At 44.6% G+C, this 22,859-nt stretch overlaps 1 protein-coding gene across 2 annotated transcripts in view; it reads right to left on the reverse strand.

Annotated features, from left to right (window-relative positions):
* Nucleotides 1–1,434: 1,434 nt before the first annotated feature.
* Fam227a (family with sequence similarity 227, member A) overlaps nucleotides 1,435–22,859 on the reverse strand; it is a 48,432-nt gene continuing 27,007 nt past the window's right edge. For both annotated transcript variants that reach the window (XM_013511491.1, XM_005379262.2), the window contains exons 12-17: nucleotides 19,978–20,065; nucleotides 16,153–16,247; nucleotides 13,273–13,430; nucleotides 12,437–12,589; nucleotides 8,490–8,636; nucleotides 1,435–1,690 (exon numbers count right to left, since the gene is read on the reverse strand). In XM_013511491.1, the coding sequence (XP_013366945.1) occupies nucleotides 1,606–1,690; nucleotides 8,490–8,636; nucleotides 12,437–12,589; nucleotides 13,273–13,430; nucleotides 16,153–16,247; nucleotides 19,978–20,065 (726 nt within the window). In that variant the 3' untranslated portion in view covers nucleotides 1,435–1,605. The remainder of the gene's footprint in view (nucleotides 1,691–8,489; nucleotides 8,637–12,436; nucleotides 12,590–13,272; nucleotides 13,431–16,152; nucleotides 16,248–19,977; nucleotides 20,066–22,859) is intronic.

Consider the following 22,859-nt stretch of genomic DNA (forward strand, 5'->3'; position numbering starts at 1 on the left):
TGAACTAAATAAACCTTTCCTGCCTTAATTTTGGGTGTTGGGTATTTTGTCGCAGCCAGCAGAGAAAAGTAACCAAGACAAGGGGCTTCCTGCAAAGTTACATTTTTAAAAAAACAGAAAAGTAAGAAGAAAGAAAATCATTCATAAATTTACAAACCAAAAAAACCAAAACCAAAACCATTTCTTTATTTAAAGCACTGATTAACAATAAAAAATTGAGTTATATTTTATATATGTATGGTAATTCATAATAATCAATTGTTACTTTTTCACCTTTAATCATTTTTCCATTTAAGCATAACTTTAAACAGCTGCACAATATCTTATAGAATGTCTATATATTATTATTTCTTTATTATCAGACATTACACATTAACATAAGCAACTTTTTGCATCATTAATTTCCTGTTTAGAATTACTTTTCTTAGGGTAGATTTCCAGATATGTAATAACGCATTCAATGGAATCTTAAGAAAGTTTTTGTTTTGTTTTTTGAGACAGGACCTCACTATGTAGTTCAGGCTGACCCTGAACTCACTATGTAGCCCAGACTGGCCTCAAACTCATAGTGATCCTCCTGCTTCAGCCTCCCAAGTGCTCAGATTACAGGCTGTACCTTCTTCAGTATCCCTACAGTCCCACTCCGATTTCTAGCAAAGCCTGCATACACTTACTGGCTCCCGCCTTCTTCCTCTTGCAGACTGTGAGGCATTGCATCTGCTATGGTTTGGAGTTGAAATGGCCCCCAAAAGTGATGTGCTGAAAATTTGGTTATAGCTGATGGGCCTTTGGGGTTATGAATTGGATCATGGGGGCTCTCTCAACATCGAGTGGACTCTATTTGGATGGCATTAATGGAATGCATTCCTAGGAGGCGGCAGAAACAGGAGATGGGACCTGGCTGAAGGAGCGGGTCATGGGGCTGTGATCTCGGGGGCTGTATTTGGTCCCTGGCCCCTTCTTTTCTGGCTCTGGCTCTTACTTTCTCCCTGCTTCCTGGCGGCCATGAGGTGAGCACCTGTCCTCCGCCACCCCCTGCACTGCTGTGATGTTTCTGCCCCTCAACGAGCCAAGGAGCCATGGAGCCAGCTGACCAAGAACTGAAACTGTGAGCCACAGTAAACCTTTCCTCCCCTAACCTGACTTTGCCAGGTATTTCATCACAGCCATATAAAGCTAACACAGCATCTTTTCTGCCAGCCCCAGTGCTTCCTGCAAAAAGGGAGGTGACAATACCCTCCTGGGAGTGGCTGGCAGAGATAGTGGTTATAAATATAAAAGGCTCAGCCAGGCACCCAGCACATATGTACTCAAAGTAACGAGGTCTCCTGTGGTTACTTTTGTGTTACTTAATGATATATATTACAGTGTCATGATTAATAAGGGAATGAATAAAAGAATAACCAGGTGCATTAACTTCAATTAAATCCTGTCTTTGGCCCACAGTGGAAGTGAACTTTTATATTCCTTGTCCCTTGTACAAGGAATGACCACACTATCCCTGCTTGCAGTATTTTTGATTGTTTTGTTGGTTCTGTTTTAGATGAAATCCAACAGCCTATGCAAGCTTCCCCTCTGAAGTTTCTCCCAGTTCTTGGACGAGATTCACTCATGCAAGGAGGATGGTGAAAGTCTGAGAAGTGGCTCCTTTTTTTGCAGAGCTTTTGGCTTCTTGGTGACCGCTGTCTCTCTGTGGACACAAAAAGGAATAGGTTAAAACCCTGGTATGATCAGGAGAGTGAGGGAGGAATGCCCAGGTTAGGCAAACAGCTGAGAAATCAGTCAGAGTAAAGCAGCTGGAAGGCTGGAAGTGACAGGCTGCATACAGGGTTTCCCTGCACGGGGTGGAGGGTGACAACTGGGAGAACTTAGAGGAGAGCTTGATAACAGTGTAAGACAAAACAAAAATAACAAGCAAAGAAACCAGTACATTAAAATAGATCTGGGATAGCTAAATAAACAAACTTAGATCCAAAGATAACAAAAGTTTTATAATAAGCCAGGCATGGTGGCTCACACCTGTAATCCCAGTGCTCCAGAGGCTGAGGCAGGAGAATTGTTGCAAGTTTGAGAACAGCCTGGGCTACAAAGTGAGCTCAAGGCCAGTCTGAACTGCATAGTGAGACCCTGTCTCAAAAAGACAAAAAGAAAAGAAAAAGAAAGTTTTATAAGAAACATAAACTGGGTATGGTACCACATGCCTGTAATCCCAACATTTCTAGGAGGCTGAGGTAGGAGGGTTGCAAGTTTGAATCTAGCCTGGACAATTTAGCTAAATCCTGTCTCAAAAAAAAAAAATGTAAAAAGGGCTGTGGATGTAGCTCAGAGAGAAGGCGCTGGGTTCAGTCCCTAGTACTGGAAAAAATAAATGAAAAAGGAAAAGAAAGGGAGGGAGGGAGGGAGAGAGAAAGAGAAAACAACCATTGTACATTGCACTGACTCATGGTGCACCTGATAATAGTGTTGATGATATCATAGTGCTGATAAATGATCTAATCAAAATTACAGGATAAACCTACTGGACTTTGGAAAAATCAAGAAGTAGAGACAGCAGCACAGTACTCAGATATAGAGAGGAGAACACGTAGGAAAGCGTCATTGCTGGGAAATGACAGTTTTTTGGAACAAGCTTTGTAGAACTGTGAATTCGTTAACTGAAGAAGCACTTCTGTTTCGTTACTTTGCAACAGGCTTTGTTCTAAGTGCTTTACAAATATCCGGCCAACTGAATCCTTATAGTGGCCTCTGCCATTCCTGCTGTTATCATCTCCATTTTACAAACGAAAATAAAACAGAGGGAGAGAAGTTGGTAACTGTTCAAGGTCCCAAACTAGTAGGTTGTGCTGGAGATGGGACTAAAACCCAGGTGGTCTCGCCCACAGCTGGCTCTCTGCTCAGCTCCTGAAGGATGAATATGTATCACTTTAATTAAAGTAAACATGAAACTTTAAAAAAAAATCAGTGTGCCATTTTCAAACTAACCTCAGAAGCATAGAGAGGCAAAGTTCTAAACTATCCTTTTTCTCTCCAGGCAGTGAACAGAAGGAGAATGCCAAGCACCCACTAGCTAATTTCTTTGCCAAGAGTTCACTCGATCTCTCCCATGTGCCAGCTGCACAAGCAGGTGCTGGGGATTCCTTGCCTAACAGGAGCAGACCCCTGAATTTGGGAGACTCGGAGTACTGGGAGGGACACGGGCACTGCCATGACTGTAGCCGGATCTATTCAGCGGGAAAGCACAGGGACAAAATAGGCAGCCCTTGGGCAGTCAGGGGAGAATTCCTGGCGGAGGTGATGCCCAAGCTGGGCCTCAGGGACTAGGTAGGAGTTAGCGAGATGACAAAATAGCTACAGTGAAGAGGAAGGAGCAAAGAATCCTTGCTAAAATGAACTGGATTGGTTCGGGCTCCTTCTCTACCACTCTGAAATGGGTGTACAAAAGAATAGTATGCATAATCTCCTCTTAATCTGGGGATTCTGTAGTCCGATCTAGACTGGGTTTATTTATTTATTTATTTTTTTTTTACTTTTTTTTTTTTTTGGATTTTTCTTAGGTACCGGGAACCGAACTCACGACCTTGCGCTTGCCAAGCAGGCGCTTTTGTCGCTGAGCTAAATCCCCAGACTGGGTTTAAACTCGCAGTGATCCTCCTGCCTCTGCCTAACAAATGCTGGGATCAGAGGCATGCATCAACACACCCAGTGATTTCTTCACATATTATGTGTAGTTGGATTAAGATACTGAATGCTGCAGACATACTAACAATTTGTGTTTTATGTTAATCAGTATTCCCTTACTTGGGTGCCCTAACCCTAACCCTAAAAATATTTACAGGGGTGCAGAGAAGCTGGGGTGATCCAGGGTCCGGCCTTGGAGGAAGACGGGAAGATTCCCCTCTTAAGGAATGGAATGGGCCTGAGAAAGGGTTTCCTGGTGAGCCAGCTGGCCTGGTTCCCTGTCACCAAAGAGGCAGGGCCTGTCAGCTGGGCAGCCTGGCCCCCTAGATGTGGCCTCACCACAGGCTTCCGGAGCTTTACCCTGAAATGCAAAGACACCCATGACGAGCAGCAGTTGAGAGAAAACTGGAAAGATGGACGAAGAGATCCAAGACAGCCAAGCCAGCCCTCTGTCTTACAGGCATAGCAAACCTAGCAGGGAATCGAGAGCTGAAAAGGGGCCAGTCTTTAAAACTATGAACTGAAGATATGCATCAGGAGATGGGAGGCCGGGGAGTCAGCTCGACCTTCCTAGACCATGCAGTCAGCGCAGACACCACAAAGCCAGAGGCAAAAACCCCAGATCATTAAAGTTCAACCCACTGAGGCGGAGAGGAGTGATCTGCCTTGCTCCAAAACCCAATTAGGGACTTTCTCAGATGGTAAGGAACAAACTCCAGGTGGCAAGGGACAAGTGTATGTATTGCACAGTCACTAAAGTAAGCAAAATCACACCCAAAGTGGAGACTCCAGGTGGTAGGGAGACATGCGTGATGCGGAAGGGCCTGTGTGCAAGTAGAACTCCACCTCTGCTTGCTGTGGCATCAGAGGCCAAGTCTCTGCCCATGCTGCAGACGCCGTGGACGCTGGATGCCTTGTCCTTTGTTTCAGTCAGCCTGGACTGCTTTCTCCCCTTGTACCAGAGCATAAGAATTAAAAGTCTTGCTGCACTCCATTGTGCTTCAGTCTGATTCTTTTGATACCCAGCCCAAGAACGCACAGAGTTGATACCTGCTCTAAGCAGGCAAACAAAACACAGAAAAAGGTTCTTCAAGGGGACAGAATCAACATGGAGTGAGGAGAAACTTTGTTAAAGAATGAATATCGTCAATAAGAGATGAAAATTTTGTATCCATGGAAAGTAAAAGGATACTGCAAAAAAGGAAAAACCAAAATATAAGAGAGAACTCAAACTAGGAAAATAATAACATTATAGGACAGTTTTTGAAAGTAAGAGTTGGAAGACAAAATGCAGGAACTTTCTAGAAGGAGGACAGAAATTAGCTTGCTGGGGGCACAGCATTGTGTCCAGGCTTCAGCTTGGCCCTGGATCTCCTCCTGCTGTTCCTGCCACAGCATGGGTCCCCTGCCTGGTCACAGCCTGGGACAGTGAGCCAGTGGCCAGTGACATATGCTCATATTGCAGGCTCTGTCCCCAGAAGAGTGGCCGTGGCAGGCCCAGTGTACGACACACAGAGCTTCCATGTCCCGGGGCCTCCTCTTCTGTGAGCGCCAGAGGGAACACTCCCTGTGCACAGGCCTGATACCGGCTGGAGATGTAGCTCAGTGGTGGGGCCCTGAGTTCAATTCCAGTACTACAAAAATAAACCAAGCCAAACCAAATATTCCTCTACAACACACAACATACCAAGACTTATGGAGTACAGAGAAGGCAGTGTGCAGAGGAAAATTTATAGCTGTAAATGCCTATGCTTTGTAAGGAAGAAAAGTCTCAAGTCAACAGCTTCACTGTATGACTTTAGGACCTAAGAAAAAGTGGTAAACAAAACCCAAAGCCAGCAGAAGTAAGAAGCTGATAAAATATGAGAGCAAACAGTTGGAAATAGAACACAGAAAGAAAGGAGCATCAGCAAAATGAAATGTTAGTTATTTGAAGATGTTAACAAAATTAAACCTCTAGTTCAACTTACTAATGAAGGGGAGATGAAGGGGAGAAGGAAAGAAGATAATTCAGAAATAAAAATGGGAACATTACTACTGACCCTACAAAAATAAAAAAAAGCAAATATAAAGAGATATAAATGAGAATATAAACAATAACTGGGCTGGGGCTATAGCTCAGCGACAGAGTGCCTGCCTGGCAAGCACAAGGTCCTGAGTTTAATTCCTGGTATGAAAAAAACCCAAAAAACATATAAGCAATAACAAATTAAATAACCTACCTGAAAAGGTAAAGTTCCTAGAAACACAAAACTTACCAAAATGGACTCAAGAAAAAATATTCTACAGACTTATAATAAGAAGGCTGAATTAGTAATAAAAATACTTCCCAACAAAGAAAAATTCAGGACCACATAGCTTCACTGGTGAATTCTACCAGCTAAAGAGGAATTAACATCCATTCTCCACCTCTTCCAAAATATAGATGAGGTGGAAATGACTTTTTCCACGAGGCCAGCATAGTTGCAGACAATAAAGCAAGGACAGTGAAGGAAAGGAAATTACCAAAGACACAATGAAAGAAAATTTCTCAGAATTAAAGGACACTACCTTCCTCACTGAGAGGAAGGTAGTGCCTACTCCAATGAAACATAAATAAAAAGATTCCCACAGAGCCACATCATTGTGAAACTCCAGCATACTAGGGATAAGGACAATATTCTGAAAGTTCCCATGTAGTGTAGAGAGATCAAATCAGCACTTAGGAACCAAGATGGCACCTGACCTCTTAATAGCAGAATTCGGAGGTAAGAAGACAATTTCAAAATGTGTGGCAAGTAGACTTTTACTTTAGAATTTTATTCCCAGAAAAATGTTTGCCAAATACTAATTAGGAAAACCATGTATATTGGGCATGCAAAGGCTTTGAAAAACTTTGAAAAACTTCCCATAAACCTTTTCTTCAGGAGCTACTGGATAGGCTCCAGCAACATGAGGGAGTAAAATAAATAGCAAGACATGTAGCTGGGAAACTGAGACTTCAGGCCCTGTGAGGTGGATAAGGCAAAGTCACAGGGTAATGATGAAAGAAGTCCCATGAGGATAGCTGTGAGCCCACCCACAGCACCAGTCCAGACTGGAGGAGGGCAAGGGCAGGCCTTCGAAGGACCACACCATGCCAAATGAAGAAGGAACACATAGAACTACGGTACATTTGAGAACACAGAAAATAATGCTGCCTAGTTTTCTGGTAGCTCTTGGCAATCTGTAAAGAATTACCAACAGATAATGTCCCAAAAAGTACATATGTAAGCCTGTTATTTAGAGTAACAGAGGCAAATTAAAAAAAAAAAAAAAACCAGTCAAAAGAAGCAAAAGTTGTAACTTCCTTGGATTAGCAGTGCGGCAGGAGTTGCTACTGCGTATCAGAAACGGAAGGGTGTTATCTGATTTTTAGAAACTACCTGCACGTACTTATTTGATAATAAAATGCTGATCTGATTGTCACACCAGCAAAACTCTTACAGGGCAGCAGGGCCCCAGAGAGTGCTGCCCCTCCGGCCCGTTCCTAGCCCTTGCTCAGCCAGGCCCAGTGACTGAGGTCTTACTGCTGCCTTGAGCTGCAGCCCACCTGGAAAACCAGCCCATCCATGCCCCCCACTTAACTAGCAACAGAGCACACACGCTTCCCTCCACGCCCGCCCGAAGTCCTTGGGGTATACGCAGCTTTGCCGCAGGTTATCTCTTTGCATGTTTGTATTATTTTCTTTCTTCTAGACATGGGCCCTTGTGGCCAAGTGCTTTCACTTACTGATCTCTTTGTGAGTTTTTGGTTTTGTTTTGTTTAAGACAGGGTCTCACTATGTAGTTCAGGCTGGCTCTGAACTCACTATGCAGGCCAGGCTGGACTATGTAGCCCAGGCTAGCCTCAAACTTGTATTGATCTTCCTGCCTCAGCCTCCTGAGTGCTGGAATCACAGGTGTGCGCCACCACGCCCGGTTGTTTATCTCTCTGTATCCTCAGGTCTTCAGTGAAGGCTTTTCTGTGCCTCAGTTTTCTATTCAGTGAAACAGGGATGATGGCATTGAAAAAAATTGTGATGAACTAAAAATACAGTGAAGTAGTATTTTGTCACGGATGGAATTTCTCCCATTCTCCTCCTTGCCATCGACTGTGTTCTCAGGAACATAAAGGCCTGGCTACTCATAGCACTGCTTCAGTGCAACAGACTTGGAGGCTTCTGTGAAGCTAAGCTCATGGAGGCTGAGACAGGATAGCTCCTACCTTATAGATCAGACACTGTAGGATATCAAATGCGGGTGTCAGGGCCTTGAGGGAAAGCCAGCTGGACAAAGTAGCCAGTACACAGAGAAGTGGAGGGGGAGGGAGGGAGAGAGAGAAAGGGAGAGACCCAAATACCATGGAGCTCTTAGGTCGATAAAGGCCAGTGGCCGTTGGCAGTTACCTAAGCTGCTAGATTCTCCTTCCGCTAGTCTGAGCAGGCTTCCTGGCACTTGCGATCAAAGAGCTCTGAGTCACACAGCTCCTAAAGTGCCTAGCCCGATGCTTGGCATACAGGAAGTGCAAAAGTCATTGATAAGCGGGCGTGGTGGTGCACGCCTATGTGCCCAGCATGCAGGCAGGAGGAGTGCTTCGAGTCCAAGGGCAGTCTGGGCTGCATAGTGAGCTCAAGGCCAGCCTGAACCACACAGCAAGACCCTGTCTCAAAAACAAACAAACAACCCCAATAATAAAATGAAGTATGGGTTGAATGATTCATAAAAGTGTGTGAAGTTGTATGCATGCTTTTCCACATTGCAAGAATTCCTATGCTGTTCACACCTGCACGTTTCCCTGGCTTCAAGCAAACCTGAGAAGAAAGGCGGTTTCTCTGCAAAAGTTTCTTCTGCATTCCTTTTGGGACTCCTGCTCAGGGCCGAACGAGGAGGATGGCAGGATGAATGTGTGACTGGCCTGTCTTCTATCTGCTGCTCTCTTATCGGTATTCTTCACCTCCCTGGTGGAAATTGAAAGAACATATGGAAAACACTGAGTCTTTGGGAAAATATTTGCAGGTTCATTCATTAGTCTGCCAAGAGCCCTGGGTGGGCACAGCTGACCACATGACAGTGACTCAAGTCACTGATATCAGACCCCAGAGAGGGATAAAGGTCCCTTGTAAGTAAGGACCATAAATTCAGATTATAGAGACAGGTGAGGAACCCACGATCCAAGAAAAGGCTAAAGTATCCAAGAGCTTTGAAGGCGAGCTGAGTTCAAGTTGGGGCTCTACCATGGGCTGTGTGACTCTGAGCAGATTACTTAACCTCTCTGTGCTGGGGTACTTAACATGGTGATAAAAGAACTTAGTGTTGTGGCAAGGACTAAGTTACCATAGATCCAATGTGTAACACAGTGCCTGGTACGCAGAAAGTTCTCCCGAGCAGCTGCTGCTATTACAGGAGAAGGTTCCCAGTGGGGTGTTTGTGAAGCTTGGGGTGCACAATGGGAAAGCCGGATTGGAGATCTGTCAGCTGGCTCTTGAAATGTGCGTAGACATTTCTTCATGAAGAAGCAGGTTAGGAGTATTCAAGGCAGACAAAATAGCAACTGATATGTATGCAAGTAAATGAAGACGCTGTCATAAGCCAGGCATGGTGTCACACACCTGTGGTCCCAGTTACAGTGGCTGAGGCAGAAGGATCACTAGAGTCCAGGGCTTTGAAACCAGCCTGGGCAACATAGTGAGAGCTTGTTTCAAGAAATAAACAAAACCCATGTGGTCATCTACTTCTCTTCCATAGGTAAAATGACTAGTATTAAAGAATTAGCATTGAAGCCAGGTATGGTGGCACATGCCTGTAATCCTAGCACTATGGGAGGCTGAAGCAGGAGGATCACAAGTTTGAGCCTAGCCTGGAAAATTTAGATCCTGTCTCAAAATTCTTTTTAAAAATTTTTTAAAGGGCTGAGGATATAGCTCAGTGTGAAGACCTTGGGTTCAATCCCCAGTATAACAAAAACAAAATGAAACAAAACAAAACAAATCCTCTAGCACTGTACTTGGACTAAACTGTGATTCTAACAATGGGGTCCTTTCCCAAGTCAAAAGAAAAAATTGTTGAAAAGAAAGTCTCTTTTGGGGTCTTCTGACACAACTTGTTTTATCATCTTTGGATCCTGTTTCTGTTTACATTGGGGGATAAAAGAAAAAACAGGCAGAAGCCAGGCATAGTGGCTTGTACCTGTAATTCCAATATTAGAGAGGCTAGGGCAGGAGGACTGTGTGTTCAAGATCAGCCTGGGCAATTTAGCAAGGACCCTGTCTCAAAAAAAAAAAAAAAAAAAAAAGAGCAGAAACTTATATTTGTTCTTGTTATGATCATAGAAAACTTGTTTTTTTGTTTTGTTTTGTTTTTCTGATACCAGGAATTGAATTCACAACCTTGCACTTGCCAGGCAGGCACTGTGCCACTAAGCTAAATCCCCAGCCCCTGATCATAGAAAACTTTCACGTGCTGTAATTCAGAGAGAGAGAGAGATTTGGAGAGAGAAAGAGAATGAGAATATCTCACTATGTTGCCTCAGGCTGGTCTAGATTCTAGCGATCCTCCTGCCTCAGCCTCAGCTAGGACTGCAGGCACACACCACAGCACCCAACTCGTCCTATTTTCTATATTTTATTTCTTGGATTGGGATCCTACACAGACTTCAACTCAACTCATATCTTCCATTGCAAAGGAGTCTTTCGCTTTTATGACAGACTCATGATGAGACACGATTGATCCATGGGGTTCTGATCAGTCACTGCTCATCACACAGTGTTGTGCAGAAAGCATTTGAATTCTCGGTCCTCTGCTGCAGACACCCAACCTGCTCCTTCTCTGGTTCCTGTGCAATACAGGTTGGTCTCCTGCAGCTGGAGCCTGGAGAGCAGAACTGCTGGCAGAGCAGCAGCAGGGTGGCTTTCTCTAATGGGCGGAGCTGCTCCAGGCCTCCCCAGCTGCAGACTTTCCAAGCACAGTGCCTCTTGCTGCAAGGTCCCTGTGTCCCCTCCACAGCCAGCGTCTCTGAGTGCTTCCCATGCGTGAGGTACATGAGCCAGACACCTCCTTGAACTCTACCACACTCAGCAAGGCAGGTATCAGCAGTGTTTCTGTCTTACAGACAAGGTACCCAAGCCCTGTACAGGCTAATCGGTGAACCTAAGTCCTGAAGAAAGCAGGAGAGAGCAGGAACCTCTGCCCCGTGTCAAAGCCAGCGCTCCTAACCAATGCTGCAGGAGGAAAACCAGGAGTAACCAAGGGTGCCAGAGTCCCCGTCTGCCTGTGAGGAATGTTCCCCACAGCATGGATCCCTTTTGCTCTTGTTATGGCTGCTATGTAAAAGACATAACACCAACTTTCTATGTATTATTAAAACTGTAAACATACATAGAAGAAATTGGTATATTTAATACCATATATCATTATTTAGCATCAATAGTTATCAGCATGAGGTCAATCTTGATTCATCTATTACCCACTCTGCCCTCTTACCTCAATGGATTATTTTATTTAGTGTTTTTTGGTTTTTTTTAAAGACAGGATCTTTCTGTGTAGCTTAGGTGGCCTCAAGGCTAAGGTGATTTTCCTGCCTCAGCCTCCTGAGTGCTGGCATCCCAGGCGTGCACCACCACACCTGGCTCAAAATAGATTATTTTAAAGCAAGGTCAAGACACTTAACAATATGTAAAACAACAACCATTGATAATTTCCTACCACTTTGTCTGTAATTCGGTAAGCCCCCCTATTACTATGTTATCCTTCTTTTATTGTTTAAAATAATAATAATAAAAAAAAGACACTATGTCATTTCATAGTGTATGTATGCCTTTAAGCCAGGATTTATTGGGGTTGAGGGTGTAACTTAGGTGTTTGATCCCTAGCACTGAAAATAAAAAACCCTTAAGAAATGTTACATAACAAAAACTATTATAATGCCTAAAACAATAAAAGGAATTATTTACTATCAGCTAATACTCAATGTTCAGATTTTCCTGATTATCTCATGAACATTCTTTTATAGTTGATCTGCTTAAATCAGGATCCAAACAGTGTTTGACTGACATACCTCTAGGTGTCTTCTACTCAGTTACATTTCCTCCTTTTATTTTCCCTGCTTTTTTTGTTTGTTTGTTTTTGTTTTTTTCCGGTACCGGTAATCGAACTCATGACGTCGCACTTGCCAGGCAGGCGCTTTTGCCGCTGAGCTAAATTCCCAGCCCCATTTTTTTTTTTTTTTTTTTTTTTTTTTTTTTTGTCTTTTTGAGACAAGATCTCGCTATGCAGTTCAGGCTGGCCTTTAGCTCACTTTGTAGCCCAGGCTGGTCTCGAACTGGCAACAATCCTCCTGCCTCAGCCTCTCAGGTTGCTGAGCTTATAGGCGCTTGATACCATGCCTAGCTGAACATATAACTTTTTGAAGTTAGGAAACAAAAACCTGTCCCTTTTCTGGTGCTGGGAATGGAATCCAGAGCTCATGCCTGCCAGCCATGTGCTCTACCACTGAACTATACTCCCAGTGGTACTTTAAAAAATAACTCTTAAAAGGAAAGACCTGGCCTTGGTGGAGTTTTCATGCGGATGAGAAAGCTAACTGTGGTTGGTTTCTTTGTTTTGTTTTTTTTTGCTACTGGGAATCAAACTCAGGACCTTGCACAAGCCAGCCAGGTGCTTGCTTATGCCACTGAGCTGTATCCCTGGCCCCACTAACTGTGGTTAAAATGCCGCCCTCCCCTATTAAAATTCACAGTGACCACGCAGGCCCCGTCCATACCTCAGGAAGTGGTCATTCAGCTCCTTCAGGTGACTGTCAAAATAGTCCCATTCACTACAGTGGAGCCGGGTCAGCTGCTCGAGGTGGTCCTTTCTCTTCTTCATGTTGCTCAAGGACAGGCTGATGATGTCGGCGTAGGTCAAGGTGGATTCAGTGGTTCTCAAGGTCAAGGAGAACCCCCGCTTGGGCTGTACAGACCCTGCCTTATTAGCGGCCTGAGCCTAGTGTGGGGGCTGGGGATGGGAGGGCAGGGGCCAGGGGCCGCACCCTGACTTTGTGGGGTTTCCGGATGTGAGTGCTGTGCTCTGAGCAGGCGACAGCCCCTTGCTGTGTGGCCATGGCCTGCTTGGGAAGGACGGCTGTCCTCTTCCCACCTGGAATACAGCCTTCTCCCTCTGCCCCTGCTGACGGGAGGGAGCTGGGAGGCAGCATCGCACTGCGGCCGGGAGTTCCGGCTGCGAGGTGAATCTGAAGAGACCCAGCTCTCCTCTGCTTTCAGAAGCTCCACCTCAGGCCTGAGTGTTGAAGAAGTCTCTCTCTGTTCCGCCCTGCCTCCACTCTTTCCTCAAGGGTTAGAGTCTCAGCTACAGTTGTCACCAGCTGTGGGAGCTCAGACAAGACATCTATCATCCTCTCTGTTGCCACTTCCTTATCCATAAAGTAGGGGCAAACCGGGTGTGGTGGTGCATACCTGTAATCCCAGCACTGTGGAGGCTGAGGCAGGAGCATCACTGTGAGTTTGAGGCCAGCTTGGACTACATGGTAAGCTTAAGGCCAGGATCAACTACAAAGTGAGACCCTGTGTCAAAAAACAAACAAACAAACAACAAGGATATGGGATGACCTTGGTCCTTTCCCTCCTGGTTATCAACGCGTCCTGGCCATGCTGGTACAGCCGGGAGTAGTTGTGAAGGAAGTACATGACCAGAGGGCTCTTCCCATAAATGTTGAAGAGGTTTGAAGTCAGCGGAGGGCTTTTGCAGGCTGGGTGGGACTGAGGAATGAAAGGAAAAGAAAGTGTATCGTCATTTATACAGCATGTGTTAGGAAACTTAAAGGTACCCATGTCCTTTGTCCTTTAACTCCAGTTTTAAGGCTACATTCTAAGAAAATGATCAAAATAAAGAGAAACTTTAGGCACCAAGATGCCTACTATATGGTGGGACATGCCTGTAATCCTAGCACTCGGGAGGCTGAGGCAGGAGGATCACTGTGAGTTCAACACCAGCCTGGGCTACAGAGTGAGCTCAAGGCCAGCCTGAACTGCAGAGTGAGACCCTGTCTCAAAAAGACCAAAAAAAAAAAAAAAATGTCTACTGTAGAATATTTACTAAATGCAGGAAAAGATTTTGAATAAGCTAATATCCAAGGAAAAGATACTGATAGCTTTACCCAAGGGACTAGGAGACCACTACTGAGATATTTACAGTGCTGGGGAGGTAGCTTAGCGCTTGCCTAGCACATGGAAATTCCTGGGTTTGATCCCCAATGCAGAAAAAAAAGTTTATGAAGCACTGATAGCTTTAAAAAAGTTTCAGGTAAAAATTGAGATGCCAAATTGAACAGGTCATATTATATATTTATTGCCAGGCATGGTAGCACATGTCTATAATCCCAGTACTTGGAAGGCCGAGGCAGGAGGACCTTCATAAATTCAAGGCCAGCCTGGACTACAAAGTGAGACCCTGTTTCAGAAAAAAAAGAAAAAAAAGGCAACCCCCCATATTATATATTTATTAAATACAATTATATGAAATAAACCAGTAAATAGAAAAGATGAATTAAAGCCTGGAAAGGTATTTATTAAAACGTTAACAATTCACATAGCAAATATTTGCTGAGTGATTACTATACGTACACATCATTTTATCTTTTTTTTTTTTTTCCCGGTACTAGGAATCAAACTCATGACCTTGTGTTTGCCAGGCAGGCGCTGTACCACTGAGCTAAATCCCCAGCCCCTCATACACATCATTTTAGACACTGGGGATTCAGCAGAGAACAAGATAAATCCTAGGCAAGCAATAAATAAATCCACCGATGAAGAGTAACAAGATTCCGTGTACAATAACCAGCACCAAGGTGGCCATGGGGTTGATGGGTGGAAGGGAGGACTGAGTTCTGGGGCGTTCAAGGAAGGCCTCCTTGTCTTGGGAGGTAATAGCCCAGCAGGTCCCATGGTGTAAGGTGGGCAAGCCAAAGCAGTTCTGGATAGAGGGGACAACAGATGCAGCAGACCCTGGGGCAGATGTGAGCTCATCATGGCCGAGAGACAAAACCCAAGGCCTGTGTGGCTCAGATGGAGCCTGAGAAGCAGGAAGAAAGGATGAGCCTGTGGAGTGTGGTCGTGGTGTTAGGGTTTTCTTCTAAGAGTGACGAGAGCTCCTGGAGGTTTTGAGTTGGGTACCACATGATGTGATTGAGTTCTCACCAAGGTCGCTGATGGATATGTGAGGGAATGACATAGGCAGAGCGTTCTGCCACCCTCCTGTCCAACTGTTGGACATGTTCACTCATCTCCTCCCTTCATGCCGACCACCAGCCTTGAGAGAGCTTAGAGCCATAACATTGCTGGGCTGCACTTTCCCATTTTCTACACAGTCAGACAAGCTAATCTGTACAAGCAGTGGAGCTGGTGAGAAGCAGCACCAAAATTTGAACCCGTGTCTGTCTGTCTGCCCCCCATGACCTTCGCCTTCACAATAGTTCCATGCCAGATTCTGAGGAGAAATAGGCAGTGGTAATTGGCGTGCAGAAAAGGTTCAAAAACTCTACAGTCCTTGATCTTTGGCCCCAATTTTAGGCCCAGCTCCTCTGTTAGCCGGTGCTAGCGGAAGACCTAAAACCCTTTCAGTGCCCTAAGGACCTCTTCCTACTGTCTGAGGTGGGAGGTGTCACCGGCAGACGTGACCGCTTGGTGAGGTTTGTGGGAAAGACGGGGGACTGCGGAGAAGAGCAGACACATTCACCTCGCACCTCTCACATGCTGGGGACAGTGCTGGTGGCAACACTCAGTGGTTAAGAGCTCAGGGTCAGAGCCAGCCAGGTCTGCACACAAGCCTTGGCTTTATCCCTCGGTATATGATCTTGGCTAAATTAGGTACCTCCTCTCAGCATGTCTTTCGTCACTAATAAACTCAATTACAGGAGTAACCGCAGCAGAGGACCATGGCAGCAAAATACTGTGTGTAGACTAAGGTCTAACATAGTGCATGAGGTATGCTGAATGCTCATTAAATGTTAATTATTGCCGTCACCTCAGGTAAATCCCCTAACAACATCATGACCTAGGGATGATAGTCAGCACTCCTTTCCATTGCTTGAAGGCTCCTGGGTTTCCCACAGAGAGCTTGACACTGGAGAATACCAGACAAAATGCTCTGTCAGTGGTGCCTAAATCACTCAGGAATTGTCCTCAGGAGACTTCCTGAACATCACCTGAGTTTCCAGCCAGAAAAATCTCAGTCCTCACCCTGACATCTTTAGAGAGTTAGGTGTTTATTTTATTTTATTTTATTTTATTTTTGAGACAGGATCTTGCTATGCAGTTCAGGCTGGCTTCAAACTCACTTTGTAGACCAGGCTGGCCTTGAACTTGCAGAGATCCACCTGCCTCAGCCTCCTGAGTGCTGGGATTACAGGCATGCACCACTACGCCTGGCTAGAATTATGTTTTTAAATCACCTAGGTTGCTGAATTTCCAGTCATCTGCTCACCTGTTTAGAAAACTTCTCACAGTCTCTTGCTGCTGATATCCTCTTGACTTGCTGTGTAGCTTTCCTCAGGAGCAGGGTCTCACCATGATGATGGTCTGTCCGAGTGATACACCAACAAAAACAGTAACAACAGAAAGAATCATTGGGTTTCCCAGCAGTATGGGAAAGATCACATGGCAGATCTCAGTTTCCTAGAACCTAGAAGGATTCCTACAGTGCATGGCTACAATCAGATTATTCTAAGACACTAGAAGATGTAGCTATGATAAATTCATATGATTTTACTTGTCTTTTAGCCAGATATACACCTGCAAACCATGTCTGTCCATTTAGTGATCTATCCACCCATCTATCCTTCCATCCAACCAGTATTTTCTGAACATCTACTATATACCAGGCCCTTACTTGGTGCTAGAAATAAACCATCTTCAAGGATCTCACAGTTTAATGGGGTAAAAAGACATGTAGATCATAAGTGCAATGCTCAGTGCCATAATAGCATTGTCTATAGGATACAGTGACAGCCGCAGAATAAGGAAGGAGAGCCCTAACGGCCAAAAATGCTAAGCAGCAACAGGATGGTGGTTGTGGTTAAGAGAGGAAAAAGTACAACTCTTGCACAAAAGCATGGTTTTAAGCAGGAGAAGGTTAACAGAGAAAATCTTAAAGACTAGTAGAGAAATAACTAATCATCTGTACATAGATCATTAGAATGGTGGCACAGTTCTCAACAGTAATAATGGAAAGCAGAAAACAATGGAATAAAATTACCCAAGCATGGATTGAAAAATAACTGTTAATCCAGATTTATATACCCAGCAAAACTATCCTTCAAGAGTAAAGATGAAGCCAGGCGTGGTGGGGCAAGCCTGTAATTCCAGCACTCGGGAGGCTGAGGCAGGAGGATAATTGCAAGTTTGAGACCAGCCTGGGATACAAAGTGAGCTCAAGGCCAGCCTGAACTACACAGCAAGACCCTGTCTCAAAAAAAGATTTTAAAAAAAGAGCAAAGATGAGAGCTAGGCATGGTGGTGCATGCCTGTAATCCCAGCACCGGGGAGGCTGAGGCAGGAGGATCATTGTGAGTTCAAGACCAGCCTGGGCTACAAAGTGAGCTCAAGACTAGCTTGAACTGCATAGTGAAACCCTGTCTCAAAAAGATAAAAAATGAAAACAAAACAAAACAAAAGAGTAAAGATGAAATAAAGGCATTTGCAAAACAGCAAAAATTAAGGGGCTTACCAAGAGATCTGTGAAAAACTACTAAAGATTCCATGCATGTGTACTTTTGTCCAGAAAGAAGGAAAAGGATCTCATAAGATGGGCTGACCTTCAATAAGATGACAGAAAAACAAACCAAAACTACCTATAACAATAATAGTAACAGTATCATCTAATTTGTGGGTTTTAACATTGGACAGAATTTAAAGTGTTAGACAAAAAAAAAATACCATTAAATAGGCGGGGTGCTTAGAGCTAAACTGGTCTAAGGTCTTTGTTTTGTTCAGGAAAGGGGTTGGGTTAAAGTCTTATTTAGCTTTAGATAAAGGCATATGATAAAGCAGTAGTAGTTTCTTAGTCTTGGCACTGCCGTTTGGGGCAGATGGCTTTGTTGTGGGAGACTGTCTTTTGCTTTGGAGGACATTTAGACGTTCTTGACTTCCACCCATGAAATCCCAGTTGAACTTTCCTTGAATAGTGGCAACTAAAAATGCATTCTGACATCACTAAGCATTCCTTGTGGGGAAAACTGCCCTTGCTTGAGACCCACTGCAATAAAAAATATAAACAGAATATATAATTTCTCCCAAAGTAGGGAAACTAGAACAGAATCAGAAAAACAGAATCAACAGAACCATCAGGGTTCTGGCTTAGGTTGAGATGAGGAATAAACACTCAGCCCAGTTTCTTTTTTTTTTTTTTTTTTTGGTTTTTCTCCGGTACCCGGGAACCGAACTCACGACCTTGTGCTTGCCAGGCAGGCACTTTGCCGCTGAGCTAAATCCCCAGCCCCTCAGCCCAGTTTCTTGCCACATGCAGCTAAGATCCTCCTGCCTCAGCTTCCTGAGTACTGGAATTCCAGGCTTATGCCACCGTGCCAACTTTTAACAGATTTTTTGAAAAATAATTATCATACTAATTTCTCTGAGCCTCTATTTCTCCCTCAAGAAAAAGATAGCAAGAGGCCAGGGATTTAGCTCAGAGGCAGTGTTCGCCTGGCAAGCATGAGGTTGAGAGTTCAATTCCCAGTACCAAAAAAAAAAAAGGTAGTTTACATCTTTATTTTTTTATTTTTTGTAGTTTACATCTTTAGAAGATGACGTGTAAAGTTACTGAGAGTTCTTGCTCTAATCGTGTTTCTGGATCATGCACTGTCTATGGGGCATCTCTCCTGCAATCCAGAGGCTATATGGTGAGCTAACTCTCCTTTCTCCTTTCTCTAATTCTTTCATACCATGCCAGTGCTTGCCCTGCCCTGAGTCAGCCCCAGGCCAGAAGCTGGCTGGTCAGGGAAAGCCTTCTGTCTGCAGCCTGAAAGCACAGAGCCTAGCATGGTGCCAAAGCTGTCATCACAAAAGTGAAACTTAATTGGTATCAAGACCACTGCTTGATAGTAGAAAAAAGCTACAAAAAATGGCTTTTGCACCAGATAGCTCACTTGAGATGTTAGTAAGAATTGCCTCCTCAGTATTTTATGGCCATGACAAGGAGGCGGCCAAGGAGAGAAAACAAAGAGACCAAGAAAAAACAGCTGCCCTTGTTGCAGCACTAAGAGAAAAAGATCCTAAGTCTGATTCCCGGGGCCCCAAGAAGAACTCGTCAACTACATTCATCTGCTACTGCTGTCAAAAACCAGGCCACCTCAAGAGGGACTGTCCTAAGAAGCCCCCTGGGCCATGCCCTGACTAAATGTGACCACTACAGGTTGGACTGCCCTCTGAAGCGAAGGCCCCAGAGCTCAGACCCATCCTACCAACTGGTCCAACAGGAATGAAGGGGCCTCAGGCATACTCTGCCTTCTCCCTCTGGCCAGACTGTCATCTCCATGGAGGAGCCCTGTGTAAATATAACTATAGAGGAAAAAGTAAACAGCCTATGGCTGGACACTGGTGCAAGTCTCTCGGTCCTTCTTTTCAATCCTGGCCTTCTTTCCAGTCATCACACTTCAGTGAAAGGAGTGACTGATGAGGAGGTAATCTGTTATTTTTCACAACCCTTAGGCAGTAACTACCTGTTAGGTCTTTCTTGCATATCTTTGTTTTGAGAAACCACTTTGAAGATACCAACATGTATTACAGCAGCCATTGATAATTTCCTACCAATCTGTCCATAACTCTGTAATGTCTGTATTGTTTCTATGCTATTTTGTAAATGGATGTATGTTTATTACTATATGTTTTCAACAACTGTTGTGAATAGTCAATGATTATTTAACTGATCACTCATGTATAGCTCTATTTGTTTTCCCTAGAAACCACTTTGAAGAAACCAAAGTATAGTACAACAACCATTGATAATCTCCTACCATTTTTGTCTGTAACTCACTATTATTTGTGTATTTGTTTTCCTGAGAAACTATCTTGAAGATACCAATAGGTAAAATAACAACCATTGATATTGTCCTACCATTTTGTCTGTAATTTGGTAAATCCCCCTATTATTATGTTATCCTTCTTTTACTCTTTTAAAAAAAAAAAAAAAAAAAAAAAGACCACTGCTTGGCCCAAGACCCAGGCTAGAACCTAAGGGTAAGGCAAATTATGTTCAAGCAAACCCAAGCATTTAAGGCTGTGGAAATAATACCCAAGGCAAAAGCCACTGTACCTTTCACGGAGCTCTGGCTTCGGAAGCTTCCTTCTGAATGATGGTGGGCGGAGAAGACTCTCCCATTGGCTGAATATATACTAGAAAACTCCAGGGAGGAGGAGAGGGGAGGAACAGGGTTAGGAAGATTGGTAACGGAATACATTGTGGAATACGTAACGGAGAGGAATACGTGCGGTGCCTGAGATAGGTTTCATGATTCTTAGCAAAGGACCCGCAGAAGGATAATCCCAGGAGCTCAGCAGAGACTGGGGACTTACGTGGCCATCACATGGGCTGGGAGGAGGCACAATGGAGGTCCAGGCCCCACTGTCACTCAACAGAGGGTGACCCTGGGCAAGTCATCGAACCCATGTGCTGCCTGGGTTTCCCTAAGGGTCATATCAGCTAATGATACGGAGGGAATATCAACTAGGATAATGTTCAGATGGGCATGACACACACTCAAAGTAACGGTGGCTAAAAGGAGATAAAAGTTGCTTTCTCACATAAAAGTCTGAAGGTTGCAAGTCACATGGTGTCACTGTTGTACTAAGCCTTCAGGGACTGTGACCTCTTTCAGCTCCTGGGTCTACTTTTCCTAAAATAGGACCCTTGTCCTCTGGTCCAACATGGCAGCTGGAGCTCCAGTCATCACATTCACTTTCCAGGCAGCAGTTGGAAAGAATAAAGAGATGCAGAAGGAAGGTTCCCAGAAACTGCCCCGGGGTGCAATCATTTTATCTCATTAACTGCATCTTAGTCATGTGGCTATCACAGATGCTCGGGAGGCTGAGACCTATAGTCTATTCTGGCCAGCTACAGACTCCACTAAAAATGAGAGGTTCTCTTTTTAGAGATGAAGAGGACGACAGATATTGGGGAACAACTCCTACTCTGTCACAAGCAGTGTGAGAGCAGCGTGAGGAGCCAGAGCGGGGAATGCTGGATTCTGCCTTGGAGGGCTTCCAAGGAGAGAAGGAAGACATATTCATTCTGTCTTGAAGGACGAGTAGGAGTTTGGCAATGATAAGCAGATGGTCCCTCAAGTGACAAGTGGCAGACAAGCAGTCCACCAGCCTTAACAACAAGCGCTTTGCTTTTTTAGAAATGAGATGTTTGAATGGGCAGGAGAGACCCGAAAGCTCTCCCCTACACCAGGCAGCGGGTGCCTGACAGCAGAGGGATTTTTATAGCATTGAGGTGGTCCTGGGATTTGTTAGAAAACATGCTCGCTTGCTTGGGGCTCTGGGAAGCACTGGCCTGATACAGATCGGTATCAGAGCTTAGCATGAGGTAAGAAGGGGAAGGGAGAACCTTCTGTCTGCCCGAGAAGTCCTGCGCAGATGTGGGTCTTTTTTGTGTGTATGGTACTGGGAATTGAATCCAGCGCCTTTGTACTGAGCCGCATCTCTCCTCTTTTTTATTTTTTATTTTGAGACAGGGTGGGCTGGAGCTTGCAATTCTCCTGCCTCAGCCTCCCACAGTGCTGGGATTATAGGCCTGCACCACCATGCCTGACTGATCATGTTTTGACATGGGAAGAAATTGTTCTCTTTCTAGTTTTCCTACACTGCTGGGCTCACCTTAAAGTGAACAACTTCAAATAGAAAGGATCAGTGTTTGAGGAGATAGAAATGCTGATTACTCTGATTTGATTCTGACACACCGTATAAAAATGTATTATAGTTCACAAAGATGTGCGGATGTGTCAGTTACATTTTTCTCTAAAAGTTAACAATCAAAATTGTACTTGAGGGGCCAGAGATATAGCTCAGCAGCACAGCGCCTGCCTGGCAAGTGTGAGGTCGTGAGTTCAATTCCCCGTACTGAAAAAAAAAATTCTACTTGATTGCTTTCCTCCACCCCAAGCTCTGCACTTTGAATCTCAGTAAACAGCACCGTTGAGTTCTGAATGAAGCTGCACACCGGGGAGCATCCTCGAACCCTGTCCTTTCTCTCCCCTCTGGTCCTAACCACTCCCTTGGTTACCCCACAAGCAGATGCCGAGCATCTGTCTCCCAAACGCATCACAGGTCTGTCTGATCCTGCCTCCCACCACCGCTGCTTCTGTGCCCCTCCAGCACCATCTCTATATTCAGAAGACATTGGGATCTCTAAAAACCATACATAGGATCATGTTGTCCCCCTACTTTAATGGCTCCTCATACAACACCTAGATTATGTCCACAATGCTTACTTCACCCTCTGAACTCTGCAGCATCCAGACTTTGTCTATGTTCCCAGCCTTGACTCCCGTCTCTCTTCCCTTCATGCCCTGGGGCTCCTTTGCATTGGCCTTCTCTCTTCCCTGAATATCTCAAGCTCTTTACTTCGTTGCCTCAGGACCCTTGCACACGCTGTTTGCCCTTCCTGGAAGTCTCTTCCATTCACTCTCCCTTTGGCTCTCAGTTCAAATGGCATCTTCTAGGGGGCATCTTTTTTTACACGTGTGCTCTTCCCTGTCCACATACGTGAGACCCACACCCCCAGCTAAAAAAGGCTTAAGTTGCTCTCCCAGCTTCCTTTGAGGTTAAGGTGCAGACATTTCACTGGGCGCCTATCCTTCCAAGGCTCTGCGCCTGTCTGAGACATCAAGAGAGAAATGGGCACCATGTGGACTCCAGTGTGAGGGGAGGCTATTGAAAGCGAGTGAAGTTTTAGCAGCTCATGCCCGGCATGTAGCTCTGGAGGGGCTGTGGCTTGGGCGGCCTTTTGGGCAGTGTGGCCCTGGAGCTAAGGTGCTGGCCTTTCCTGGGACACAGCAAACCACCATAGCCTTAGCATATTTCTCTTCCTTTTTTCTTTTCTTTTTTCTTTTTTCCTTACTTTCTTTTTTATTTTTAAAAAATTTATGTATTTATGTTTTTATTTATGTATTTATTTTTGTCTGTTTGAGACAG

Source organism: Chinchilla lanigera, unplaced genomic scaffold (genome assembly GCF_000276665.1).
Source record: "Chinchilla lanigera isolate Chin_1 unplaced genomic scaffold, ChiLan1.0 scaffold00012, whole genome shotgun sequence".
NCBI classification, from domain to species: Eukaryota; Metazoa; Chordata; class Mammalia; order Rodentia; family Chinchillidae; genus Chinchilla; species Chinchilla lanigera.